Raw genomic sequence first — 14,527 nt, forward strand, 5'->3', positions numbered from 1 at the left:
ATCCTAGAAGCCATTCCAATGTGGTGCATCCTTCCAGACGTAGCTCTCTCCTGACATGGCCTTCAAGAACTCTACTCTTCCACAATGGCTCAGAGTAAGATTTGGTCCTCAGACATATAATGGACCTAAATCAATATTTATTTATACAACTGAGAGTTTATTTCATTGTTACTAAAAGTAAAGATAATGAATGTATCATAAGTAGGATAAGGGTTTCTATCAACTTTTTTTTTTATTTTTGGAGGGGGGAAGGTAGGGCAATTGGGGTGAAGTGACTTGCCCAAGGTCACACGGCTAGTTTATGTGTTAAGTGTCTGAGGCCAGATTTGAACTCAAGTCCTCCTGACTTCAGGGCCAGTGTTCTATTCACTGCGCCACCAGCCACCCCTTCTATCAACTTTTGATCCTATATTCCAATACCGTACTCTTGAAAGGTTTATAGTCTTTTTCTCACTCTATAGCCAAAGCCAAATTAGTTATTTAGCACTCTAAAAGAGTATTAAGTAAAATGGGGAAAGCAACCATGAGAGTTTCTCATTAAAACTATATACAGGGGCAGCTAGGTGGCGCAGTGAATAGAGCACCAGCCCTGGAGTCAGGAGGACCTGAGTTCAAATCCCGCCTCAGGCACTTGACACTTACTAGCTGTGTGATCTTGGGCAAGTCACTAAACCCCAATTGCCTTGCCTTCTGCCCTCCAAAAAAAAGAAAAAAAAACCCGACTATACTCAAAGCTAAGAAAGAAAAAAATTGCCTTTGTAACATTAGATAGATAATGACAAAGAAAGCTAAAGAAAGAGAAATATAATAGAAGATCTTTGAGTAGGGAAAACCATTAAATATCTGAAAGGCACTTATGTTGTAGTAGTTAATGAACATTATACCTGAGATAAGATAATATGCATAGGATGAGAGGCAGTTAATGTGGCGTAATAGAAAGAGAACTGGACTTGGAGTCAGGAAGACCTGAATTCAAATTTTTCCTCAGACATTTACTTGCTGGGTGATAAGACGCTTGACCTCCTTCAGCCTCAGTTTCCTCATCTCATGTAGCTTATGCACTAAAAATGGGCATAATAATAGCACCAGTTTATTCAGTCACTTAAGCCTTTAAGTGTTTCCTGTGTGCCAGGCACTGTCCTACAAAAGCCAACCTCTGCTCATAAGGAGTTCATAGTCTAACAGTATGGAGCAGAGATGGAAAATACATGGCTTGCATGCAGCCCCCAACACTCCCAAACACAACCTAAACAACATGTAGTGCCTACTTGATTTCAGTGTGTTGATGTGTTAATAAAAAAGAAATATATAAACATGTATAGTTTTCTAGATCAATACAAATAGCCTACAACCATACAACCATCCATATCTATGGGTTAGTGATCCCCCTTTCTATCTGAGTTTGATACCACTGGTGTAGACAACGTGAAAACAACTAGATACAAATAAGGTATATACAGAATGAATTGGAAATAATCAACAGAAAGAAGGCTGTTGTTGTGAGGATCAAATAAGAAGATACATGTAAAGTGCATGGCATACTTAAACTTCTATTTAAATGTAAGTCATATAATGATTCCCTTAAGATCTATGGTGTTGGAGCATCTAGGTGGCACAGTAAGTAGAGCACTAGCCCTAGAGTCAGGAGGACCTGAGTTCAAACCTGGCATCAGACACATAACACTTACTAGCTGTGTGACCTTGGGCAAGTCACTTAACCTCAATTACCCTGCCTTCCCCCCTCCAGAAAGACAAAAAAAGATCTATGGTGTTGACTAGAGTGTATATGAAATAGACAGTCAGAATGGGGTTATAAGCAAAAGAAAGATGTTTAACAATGCCTCCTTTACCATACGAAGAGCATAGCACATGTAGCTTAAATTTGTGTCTTTAGAAAAAGGAGCATATCCTTTTAAAAGATCCATTTTGTAAGCAGCAACCTTCTCCTGATTACTGCTGGGAAGTCAGTGCCACAAATGCTATTGACATGAGAAATTTATTTCCACTAGTTGAATGGTTCTGCTACCTGAAGCAGCTCCAACATCAGAGATGATGGCAGAAGAAAACCCTTTCATTTCAGGTCTTAAGTTATAAGCTTCTCTTACTTTGATGGAATTGGCACAACTGGATTAAAAAGTGATGTCTGGAAAATAAGAGATGGGAAGAAGGGAGAGGTCATCTTTTCATATCTCGTGTTTTTTCCTTATTACTCTGCTTTATATTGCCTTGTTACTCACAAAACACATTTTGGAACTGTTTCTTTACTTGATTAGGGAGAAGATTCAGTTTATCCGGACAGAGGGGACACCTGGACTGGTACGTCTTTCCAGTGATGCTGATCTTGTAATGTTGCTAAGGTAGGTAACTTATTTGACCCTTAGCTCTTAATATAGATGCTTCTATGATTGTTTGTTGCAAAGCAATTCAAGTATGTAATATGATATGAATTGGTGACAGATGGCTCCATGAGGAAGAGCTGTAAGAGATTTGGCTAATTTAGTCCTACTTTGTCAGCATGAAATAGAGGAAAGAGATTTACTGAATTAGACTTAAAGGGAACCTCAGCAGTTCTCTAGTCTACCCTTTTCATTTTGAAGATGAGAAAACGAAGACCCAAAGACAAGCAGGTAACAAGTATCAAGGCCAAGAGTCAACCATAGATCTTTTGGTTCCAAATAAAGTAGTTTTATTCCACTGAACCAAAGAGATGTGAAATCAAAGTCCTATGTCTCAACACTGCCATTGGCTCTGTTCTTTTATTTGTGTCACCTTGGGTCAGTCACTTTACCTATCTTGGTTTACTCATTTCTAAAATGAGGACTAGACTAGAACAACTCCAAGATCCTTTCCTGGTTCTAAATTTATGATCATTTTGAAGTGATATTTGTATCAGTATTAATATTGTTATTTTGTTATTATTTATTATTATAATTATAAATTGTACATTATTGGGAGACAAGGTGGAAAGGGATGGAAAGATAAAAGAGGCAAAGTTCTAAGAAGGGAATATAATCCATCGACAACCCAGACTAACTCTCATTCAGAGGAAAGAACGGATAGTTATAGCCTTTCAGAACAAGCGAAGATCACTGTCACCTTTCACTGTCATATAGATCCAAAAAATGTGCTTTGCTCTCCTTTGCTAGTTCAACTTATCCACTTAGTTGTGTGGTTTGGAGAGCTTATGTGTGGGCATTTGGGACTTGAATTGTCATTTTGCCAATAATGCTAAATACCCAACTTGAAAGTTCTTAAACATGCTGATCAAATTGTCTCCATTGTTGTTGATAAGACTTGCTGTGGTTGGAGAGAAGTGGAAAGAACTCGTCAATAATTATTGTCATTTATAATTTATCTAGAAAAGGATAATGACTATGTTCAGTGTTGAGAAAGTCCAACACTAATAGAACAATACAAAAAATTCTTACTAAGCCATTCGAGAAATGTAAAATTTATTCCAGAGGTAAATAAGAACTGGTGGGACTCTTTAGTATCGCTCTTGTGGCCCAGGCGCATCCTAGCTGACTCTGGTAATTGACTGCCTGATGCCTCACAGAATGACAGATTTTGAGAGTTAGAAGGAAGGTCAGTGATAATAGGAATCCCCACTGTGACAAGTGTCCTACAGCTTCTGCTTGAAGGAGGAGTACAGAGTACAGGAGTACAGTACGTATTCCAAGAAAGAAGTCTCTAGGCAATTCATATCACATTGGACTAGCTCTGATGTTAGGAAGTTTTTTGGTTTTTTAAATTTTTTTCCTCTGACATCAAATTTAAATTGGACTCTTTGAAATTCTCATCCCTTTCTCCTAAATCTGCCTCAAATTATTGATCTCTAAAATAAAATCATATTATTCTTCCTTATGGAGCAGTTAAAATAACTGTTTAATTAAGAGTTTACAGAGCCTTTTCCCAATGTGGTATGTTACTTGATAATATCTCAAGGAGTGAAACCCATGAAAAATGCCAGCAAAGGCAATAATTAAATTTATTTTTAAATCTTCACACAGGTGCCATGGCATCTAATTTAAGATTACAGCAAGTAGTTTTAGAAGGGAAAATCAAGTAGCTTCTTATAACTGTTGGAGCTAAAGTTAATTTAAGAGGCAGCTTCTGAAAGACAATTTCATCGATACTTAGATTTGAAATTAGTGTCTACTAAGTACAGAGGACTATGCTAGATGCCATGGGGAATAGTAAAGTTGGAACTCTTGGCATAATGATGCTTATTACACTGTAAAATAGCTGCCTGGCAAATATCATTTCTAAGCATATTAAAAAGTTGAAAAGCATTCTTATGTAAAGGATTGAACATTAAAGTCAAGAAGACTTGAGTTCAAATACTGCCTATAATACATATAAGCTATGTGACCATGGGCTCAGTGGCCCAAGGAACTTTCTAAGATTATAAATTAAAGATGAGGTGTTGATTTGCGTAAGTGGAGAGAATTTCCTACACTAATGCAATCATCAGTCTACTAAAATAAATAAATCCCTATTGGTTCTCTCTGCCGTCAACCTGTGGTCCTTACATGTATGTTTAAAAACATGTTCAACAGCTTCAGTAAAGAAAGCTCTTTCAATCCAGATTTTAAAGGAGTTGTAATAGAAGACAAATTATTTATGCAACAGAGCTCCTAAATATCATGTGTTTTTATCAGTTCTTAAGAGGTTTATTAATGATTCTCCAAATAGCCACTTTTTCTGATAGATTATATTTTAGGGGAACTGACAGACTGAGGCAGTTCTTAAAATAGGACATGGTATGTTTGGGATTTAGGGAAAAAGTTGTGTGCATTCATATGTATTCTATGCATTCCACCACATTTTGGTCATCCCCCAAATTATTTATGTAACAATGATCAAGTTGGAACACAACTGCTCGATTTCATTCAACACACCCTGGACTGTGTTAGGCAAATCTAAATGGAACAATTTTATTCTTGAAGACAGGAAAAATTTGTCATAGCCAAACTGATGAAAATACCAGTCACCATCTACACTTTAATGAGCTTCAAGGTAGGATGCTAAATATTTCAAACCATGTCATTGTTTAGATTATTTGCACTTTGGAAGAGTACAAAAATTGATAAGCATCCTCCCCATTCTTTACTTTAGCCAAACAAGTGATTTTGAAATTCACTCATACTGAAAAATCAAGTTAATATTTTATCCTATGGAAAATAAAAATACTTTTTAAAACTCATGGTCATTTTAGAGAAAGGGAAGAAACCTATACATACTATTCCCTAATTGAAAAAGAGAAGAAAAGACTGTAGGTAAGAATGGCAATTTATTTTAATTTCCTAGGATTTTTATTTAGTGACTGATTTCTAATATGCAACTCAGCAGGCCTGGATGTTTAATCACTGTGTCATGGTGACAATAATGGGACAGTGGAAAGTTGCCTTCATAGTTTTATGCCTCAGTTCTTCAGAATTTATTTTGATTATATGTTTAAATTTGGGTGATTTGACTGATGCTCAAATAATTTATCCACAAGTGCAATGGTAAGGGAGAGTGTGTGTTTCCATATAGTTATATTTCTTAAAAGGAAAATAATTTGTGGTAAATGGGAAAAGATTATGATAAAGTTGCAATTTCAAGATTATTGCTCTAGGAAATCATTCCAATTTAAAATAACTCTTTTTCTCCTCACTGTGTGTTTTATACGAACAGAGAATTCTAAATGGACTAGCTTGGACTTGTTATAGCTCATTCAATTTCATTAGTCCTTTCAGAGATTCATCTCATATAAAATATGCTCTGAACCCGTAGATAATTCCTTTTTAAAAAAAGCAATTTCAGTACTCATCTTTAGAAATGATTGGTTATTGGATTTTATCAGTAAGCAGGGAAGAATGCAGATCATAATTTCCCTAGCTTGAATGAATAAAAATAGTGTGTAGATACATATTTCTGCATTCATATATAGATAAATTGCAAAAGCATCTATTGTAAAATCTTTGTACCTGTCTCTTATCTTGAGATAAATAGTGAGTATTAAAAACCCATGCAATTCTCCATCATTATTATTTTTAAAAAAGAAAGTCTAGGATCCCTATATTCCGAACTTCTCTGTAGGTATTAATTAATATCTTTAGGAGAATAACACAAGCAAAACCATTCTGAAAAGAATATTACAAACTGTCCTAATGTTACATGCTCCCACATGTTTGTAAAAGCAGGATAAAATAAAACAAATAAAGAAGTTAATTATTTGTAGGGAGAAAAGAAGGCTAAGAAAAAAATTAGTGTATTTCTTATCTATAATAATGATAATAATAACAATAATATCACTTAAGTCACTCTTTAATATTTACAAAGCAGTTTACAAATATTATGTCATTTTATCCTTACAATAACCCTAGGAGGTAGGTACTATTAAATATTACAGATGAGGAAACTGAGGCAGACAGAAGTTTAGTGATTTACCCAACAACAACAACAGAACTCAGGTCTTAGTGACTCTAAGTCCATTCTGGAGAGCTATTTGGAACTATGTCCAAATGGCTATAAAACTGTGCATGCCCTTGACCCAACAGCATCACTTCTAGGTCTGTATCCCAAAGAGATCATAAAAATGGGAGAAGGACCCACATGGACAAAAATGTTTATAGCAGCTCATTTTGTGGTGACAAAGAATTGAAAATTGAGGAGATGCCCATCAATTGGGGAATGGCTGAACAAGTTCTGGTATATAAATGTAATGGAGTACTATTATGCTATAAGAAATAATGAGCAGTAGAACTTCAGAAAAACCTGGAAAAACTTATACGAACTGATGCTGAGTGAAGTGAGCAGAACCTGGAAAACATTGTACATAGTAATAGCCACATTGTTCAACGACTAACTTTGAATAGACTTAGCTTCTCTCAGCAATGAAAGGATCTAAGACAAGTACAAAGGACTCATGAAGGAAAATGCCATCCCCATCCAGAGAAAGACCTTTGGAGTCTGAATGCAGATGGAAGCATACTATTTGCTCCCTTTTTTGTTGTTTTGTTTCTTCTTTCTTGTGGTTCCTCCCATTGGTTCTAAATCTTCTTTACAACATGACCAATGTGAAAAATGTTTAATATGAATGTATATAGGGAGCCTATATCAGATTGCATGCCATCTTGGCTAGAAGGGAGGGGAGAGAGGGGGAGAAAATTTAAAACTCAAAATCTGATGGAAGTGAATGTTGAAAACTAAAAATAAATTAATTAATTTTTTTTAAAAGATAATAAGACCATCTTGGAGACTTGATTGGTCCAGGGAATGAAGGTTTGAACCAATCTAACTTCCAGGCCTCCTAAGGCATGAAATCTCAGCCTACAAGTAATCAGTCTTGACTAACTTCCCACTGCCATTCAAGTAAAAAAAAATCTTCTGATTGTGCACCCTTGGGGAATTGGAAGGGGGTAGGGGTGAGGGGAGTGTCAAGGTGAACTGTAGCCAACCTGAACCAACAGTGTATCATTGTTGAGTTGCCTTTCCATGATATTGTTGAATAAACTTTTGTTAGATGTTTAAAAACAAAACAAAAACACCTCACAAACAGATGCCCACCTCTTTTAAAGAAGATTCAAGCAGACTTTTATTTTTCTTCACAAAAATAACCTGAAAGACCCCTCCTGAATATAACCTATAAGCCCTATGGAATGAAAGGAGAGTGAGAGTAGTCACATTATGATAGAGTGAGAATAACTGTCATACTCAGAATTTTAAAAGTAAGGAGTTTTGGCCTCTGGTAGTAGTCAGTTTCTCCTTTCTTGTCTTTCCCAGTTTATTCGAAGAAGAGATAATGTCATATGTGCCTCCACATGCCTTACTCCACCCCAGCTATTGCCAGTCCCCGCGCAGTTCCCCTGTGTCCTCACCTCAGAACTCTCCAGGTAAGCTCAAGTGGTACTTGGGGAGTGAACACTGACATTGGGAGTCCTTTCTTTACCAGGGGCAAAGTGAGGGAATACTTTGGGAAGTCATTTTAATCGTTATTACCTGAGTAACTCTGTGGTTATTCTCATATTTCTTAGATATTTCAAACTAACTTATTTCTAGAATTATTTATGATGGATAAAGAAATAGCAAGATTCTAGAGCATGAAATAAATTGCCAATAGTGTGACAGGTTTGTTGGTCATTTTCTTTTTGTTTGGATAAACTATGTTTGGTGTTCTGCAACAATGAAAATTGCCTATTTTAATTTACTCATATGCCATGGAAATTACCCATTATCATTTTGAGGAATCTCAAATAATCCCTTCTCATTCAGGGGGCCATTTGGATGGAGAAAAATAAATCATTCTACCACCAGGAAGTGATCTCTAAATACTTTGACGGATCAAGGATTTCAATGATACAGGCATTACCTCCATTGATACAGATTGCAATCTATCTATCCCTTCTCATGCTATGATATTCTTGTTCATGACCTTCTACATATCCCTTATAGAATACCTATATTACCTAGTCTGCTAGAGGACTTTAACATTCTTTTGGTACCAATGTAATACTAAGATTGTCTGCCATCTTTGTCTCCTTTTACTAAATGAAAACTTGACTTGTGATCATAAATTTCCTTGATATGTTGGATACCACTTCTTACGCATGAATCATTGTTGGTAATAGGCCACAGCCTGCTTACTCATATACCAAAAACCTTATTCTGTGATGGCTTACTTACAAATGCTATTGATAAATAGAATATGTAAAACCATTCCCCTATCCTTCTACATTGCCTTGTGGGTCATTCCATCATTTCTAATGGTCTTTACCATAATAACAATTTCTACTAAATCTAAATTTTTGTACTTCTGATACTAATAGTTCTAAGTTGTTGAAGTGATATGTGATGTTGATAGCTCATGTCAACCTAGGAGATATTTCCCATCCTTGTTTTTCAAGACCTATAGACCCAATGACTAGTTAGATCTGGAAAGGACCTCACAGATCATGTAATGAACCACTCTCCTCCTCATTTATAGATGAAGCAAATGAAGCTGAGGAATCCTGAGAATTTTTTTATCAAATGCTAGCTCAGGTTTCTCTATAATAAGTCCTTCAAAGATTGTCACATAATTCAGTTTTTCATTTAGGATTACAAGTTAATTATGGGATGACAGGGAAACTTAAGTTAACATAATTCATCTCCACAAAACAATCATAATATCATCAGTGTTTACTCTGTATGAATTGAGGAGTAGAAATGGAGGATCATCAAAAGCAGAGATTAAGAGGAAATAATAATGAAGAAAAACATAAGAAATCACCAAGATGCCTAGTCTTCTTATTTAGTGTTTTAGAAGTTAGTTACTTCCTATATAGGATACTTTCATTTTAAACTACCTAAAATCTATCAAGCATCAGTCTTGGATAAATTGTACAAAGATCATATATAAAAGACATAACTGCAGAATAGAATTTTATGTTAGGATGAAACACATTCAGGACTCTCAGGTTTAGGATAACATATTTTCTGAGAATACGTATAACCCAGATATCATGACATTAATAGGAATATTTGGGTGCTTTTTTTAATTTTGGGGAAGAATGATCTCCATATTTTTGGCCAGTTCTCTTTTTAGTGGTACTTCTTTGTTCTTGAAGTTGGTATGCATTGCTTGATACCAGTGGGAACCGTTATAACTGATTTCACATGCTAAAGGCTTAGGATCAGCTAACACTATCTGATGGAGATCCTTTTAAGCTTTTTAATAGATTAAAGTTTTCTTTTAAAATTATCCCTTGGGTTTTTGAGAAAGAAACATTTCCAACAGACCCAAAGAAGTCTGAACTCCTTTCTCTAGAACTTTACCACTTCAGGCTGCAATGAAAATAATATTGTTAAAAGTTACTAAAATTTAATGATCATTTAAAAAACCCCTTTAGAGACTTGGTAATCCTTTCAAAGTGCTTCTCATCTCAAGTACATTTGCATTTCTGCAAGCAAAAATGGTGATAGGAGCTATGGAAAATTTTATTCATTCTCTTTGCAGCTGTCAGACCACTCACCTAAAATTTATCAAAATCTTGGAATTGGAGTGTTTGTTTTTGTGGGATAATTCTAATGCCAGCCTCAACTACAGCTATGCCAACAGGAAAAGATCTTTTAAAACTTCATATGATTTATTATTCCAAATATGGGACCAAACAGTTTAAGAAACATTTGTAACAGCATGTTATTTTTATTACCATTTAAATAATGAGATGTGTTCTCTTATGTGAACACCTTCAGATAAAGGTAGTTTACACATTTAAATGTAAAAACCTTTTAATTTTTAATAATTCATTATAAAAATCCTGGTCAACCACACTTTACTGCCTTTTCAGAGTAAGATAAATATGATTTCTTGATGACTCAGTCATCATTATGATGTGCTATGCTGAACTATAGCAGCTTTAACATCTTTTCCCTCTCTGTCAGTGGCTACTTATCTTGTCTCTCTGTAGGTTTCATTTTTAAAATATATAAATAGTATTTTGTGGCATAAGAAATAAAAAAAAACATTTTTATTGGACTTGTGTACAAAATAAACTTTGATGGGTTCTGAGCATCTCTTCTACCAAAGCACATCATAGAACTTATGCGTTCAAAGAGACCGTGATAGAGATCATTCCTACAGTAACCCTGGCAAATGATCATCCAGCTTCCGTCAGAATGCCAAAATTTACATATCTGACCCTCTTCTCTCTCCCAAATTCCAATCCAATTTCTCCATCTGGATGTCCCATAAGCATCTCAAACTCAATATGTCCAAACTCAACTTACTATCTTCCTTTCTAAATCTTCTCCTCATCCAAAATTCATGTTTCCTCCATCATCCTCAATCACCGTTCCCATCATCCAGGTTTATTACCTCAGAGCTAACCTTTCTTTCCCTCATCCACCATATATAAACTAGTTGCCAAATCTTGTCAGTTCAAACTTTGCAACATCTTTTCAATCTGTCCTTGTTCTCTACTCCACGTAGCCATCACCCCGAGGAGAGCTTTATCACCCCTCACCTGCCCCATTAAAATAGCTTCCTAAATGGTTTCCCTGCTTAAAACCTTTTCTCTCTCTGTTCCATCCTATACACAGTTGCTGCAATAATCTTGTTAAAAGTACAGGTCTGACTAGATCAGTCATCCACTGGAGATACTTCTGTGGTTTCCATCAAATCGACCCTGGGAGAAAATACAAAATCTTTGTCTTAGTATTTGAAGGCATTTACAGTTGTTATCCAGTCTCCCTTTCTAGAATTTCACATTACCTCCCTTACACATATATTCCCTCCAAACCAGCCTGAACTCAGATTTCTATTTGCCACATTAGTGCCTTTTTCCAGGCTGTTCTGGATGTCTGGAATGCACTCTCTCCTTACTTTTACCCCTTAGCTTCCTTAAAGGCATCACTCTTTTCTGATCTCTCTAATTATTAGTGTTTTCCTCCTCTTAAATTATATTGTATTTCTATTTTTGTGTAAATGTTGCCTCTCCCCCTGAGGGTAGGGGCTGTTTTTGTTTTTGTTTTTCCTTTCCACAGTATTTGGCACAATGCCTTGCACAAAGTAAGGACTTAATAAATTCTTGCTCATTGAATTGAATTGAACTTTAATGTCAGAACATTTGCACGTAGGCATTATGATGCCGATTTCCACAGTTCAGAGATTTCTTTTGCTTGTTTCCTGATTCTTACCTGTATTTTGGATGGTTGAGACTGCCCAAAGCCTAAACTCCATATAATCAGGATGTAGCCATCTTTACTGTTTCGTCCAATTATTATATTGGTCTTCAGCTAGATTTGGTGCCAACAGGAGATGTTTAAGTTGGCATGAGGATTTCTATTTTTTTAAATAAAAGGATTTGGAAACAACTGGTACCATGCATAGCCTTCCAAGGACTTGACCGTGGAGTGACCCAGAGGAAAGAGAGTTCCCAGCAAAACCTAGGGCAAATATCTAGTCTCAAAATCAATCCAGATAGATGCATGGAAAGTCCCAGGATGGAACAGTGCCACACCCTAGGAGCCATGTGGAGTCCTTATTTCCCTAGCATTCAGAGTTGTCTATCACATTCTTCAGATATTCGTAGGTAGATGGTATTCATTATTAGTAGTTATTGACATGAGAAAAAAGACAACACTGATGGCTCCTAAATATATCTATCTGTCTCCTAAGGTCTGGCCCTGTATTACCAGTTGCTGGATGTCACCATCTGGTTGTTCCATTGGAATTTCAAACTGGAAAATACCTGAAACAATTTCAATTCACTATTTTCCCCCAAATCTGTCCTCCTTCCCAAACTTATCTATTTCTGTAAAATTCACTTTTTCATTGTTCAAGTCACAAAGATTTGCAACTTCTTGATTCTGCCTTTTTCTTCACTCATATCCAATTGAACACCAATCTTGTCATTTCTACTTGTCATTTCCACAACATATCCCGCTTCTGTCCTTCTCTCCATTCACAGAGTCACCATCCTTGTTTGGGTCCCTATCATCTGTTGCTATTACAATTGAAACTAAATGGCATAGTGGTTAGAATGTTAGAATTGGCATCAGAAATATTTAAGTTCAAATCAGCTACTGACTGTGTGACCTTGGTCAAGTCACTTAATCAGCCTCAGTTTCTTAATCTGTAAAACTGATTTAACAGTAGCACTATGCAGGCAGCTAGGTGATGCAGTGGATAGTGGATTTCACCCACCCTGAAATCAGGAGGACGTGAGTTCAAATGAGGCCTCAAACATGTATTAGTTGTGTGACCCTGGGCAAGTCACTTCAACCTAATTGCCACCAATAATAATAATAATAATAATTGCACCTATGTGAGGCTCAAATGAGATAACATATACAAAATGTTTTTCAAACCTTAAAGTATTATAGAAATATTAATGATTATTATAAATTGGTTTCCCTGGTTCTAGTACCTCTACAATCCAATCCACCGAAGTGCTGAATTTAGATACTTACAGCACAGGTCTACCATATCACTCCCTGTTCAAGAAGATGCAGTTGCTCTCTTTTGCTTCTAGGACAAGAAAATGAACCCCCAGTTGGCACTGAAGGCCCTTCACAATCCAGCTCCAGCCTGTCTTTCCAGATGTATTTCCCCTTGCTCTTCCTCATACACTCTACAGTGCTACCTCCCATCTGTCTTCATTCCTCAATTATTAGAATTTCTCCTCAGATTTTGTGTTTGTTTTGTTGTTGTTCAGTAGTTTCAGTGTCTGACTCTTTGTGACCCTGTTGGTTTTTTTGTTTGTTTTGATATTGTTTTGTTTTGTTTTTTGGCAAAGGTACTAGAATGGTTTGCCATTTCCTTTCCCAGTTCATTTTACAGATAAGCAAACTGAGGCAAACAGGGTGAAGTGACTTGCCCAGGGTCACACAGCCAAGTAAGTGTCTGAGGCCAGATTTGAACTTAGGAAGATGAGTCTTCTTGACTTCAGGCCTGGCACTCTCTTCACTGCACCACCCAACTGCCCCCTCTTCTCAAATTATTTTACATATGCATTATATTCGTTTGTGTTCTGCTGTTTCCCCTAATAGAATATAAACTTTTGAAGACAGGGGTGGTTTCACATTTTGTGCTTTTATCTCCAGCACCTAGAACAGTACCTTGGCATATGATACTTGTCAGATGGAATTCTATGTTAAGGAAATTATTGGATTGAGTTGGAATGTGCAACTATGTATGGATAAATTAGCATAGTATAAAATATTATCTTATTGTGCTATCTAGCACACACATACACACACACACAAACAAACCATGAAATGAATGCTAGAAAGAGATTCCTTCCTACATAAGATGGACAAAAGAGGAGGAATTCAAACCAATATTTTAGCTGGCTATTTCATATATGTAGGGATAGACCTGTGATTTTAGTAGTATAGGAAATTCCTGAATGAGCATGTGCACACACACACACACATCCACCGATTCAAGTTGGCACCTTCTCTGAAACTTACAGTCTTAGAGAATCGGCTAGAGACTTGCCCAAGGTCACCAAGCCAGGGTATGTGAGAAACAGATTTTCTCAGATCTGAGGTTAGCTTTCTATTTTTCTATACTATATGCCACACTTCCTCATATTTCATATATAAAGATACAGACATATAGACAGACACATGTATATAGAGACTTATAACTATATATAATATATACATATCAAGAGAGCACATTTGTTTTCTTTCTCAAAATGAAAAGCATAAAACATCCATTCATGAAGATATTTTGTCTTGGTTCTCTTTCTGTGGTCATGTTAACACCACAATTGCATTGTTTCAATCTTTCAGGAATATGGTTGATTCCCAGAGTAGAAGTAATTATTGTATTTATCCTGGAGTTTCTTGGCACTTACAGCTGACTTGCAGCAAGAATTTGTCATTCCCGGACAGAATCGTTTAGGGGTAATTTTTTAACCATGAAATCATGCATGAGTGATTTTTAATTTTTCCATAATAGAACCATTTCAAAGATATTTGTGGACTTGAAAAGTTTCAGTCCCCAGAGCCTTCAGAATGGGATCCTTTTGCCTAGCATGAAAATGGAGCT

General features: G+C 36.1%; 1 protein-coding gene across 2 annotated transcripts in view; it reads left to right on the plus strand.

Moving 5' to 3' along the window:
* The window catches only part of HECW2 (HECT, C2 and WW domain containing E3 ubiquitin protein ligase 2), a 449,194-nt gene that overhangs the window by 388,622 nt on the left and 46,045 nt on the right, over window positions 1-14,527 (plus strand). For both annotated transcript variants that reach the window (XM_069070166.1, XM_069070167.1), the window contains 2 exons: window positions 2,274-2,357; window positions 7,771-7,880. In XM_069070166.1, coding sequence (XP_068926267.1) covers window positions 2,274-2,357; window positions 7,771-7,880 — 194 coding nt within the window. The remainder of the gene's footprint in view (window positions 1-2,273; window positions 2,358-7,770; window positions 7,881-14,527) is intronic.

This window comes from Petaurus breviceps, unplaced genomic scaffold (genome assembly GCF_028583685.1).
Source record: "Petaurus breviceps papuanus isolate PSGF00001 unplaced genomic scaffold, PetGlider_PUasm1.0 90804, whole genome shotgun sequence".
NCBI classification, from domain to species: Eukaryota; Metazoa; Chordata; class Mammalia; order Diprotodontia; family Petauridae; genus Petaurus; species Petaurus breviceps.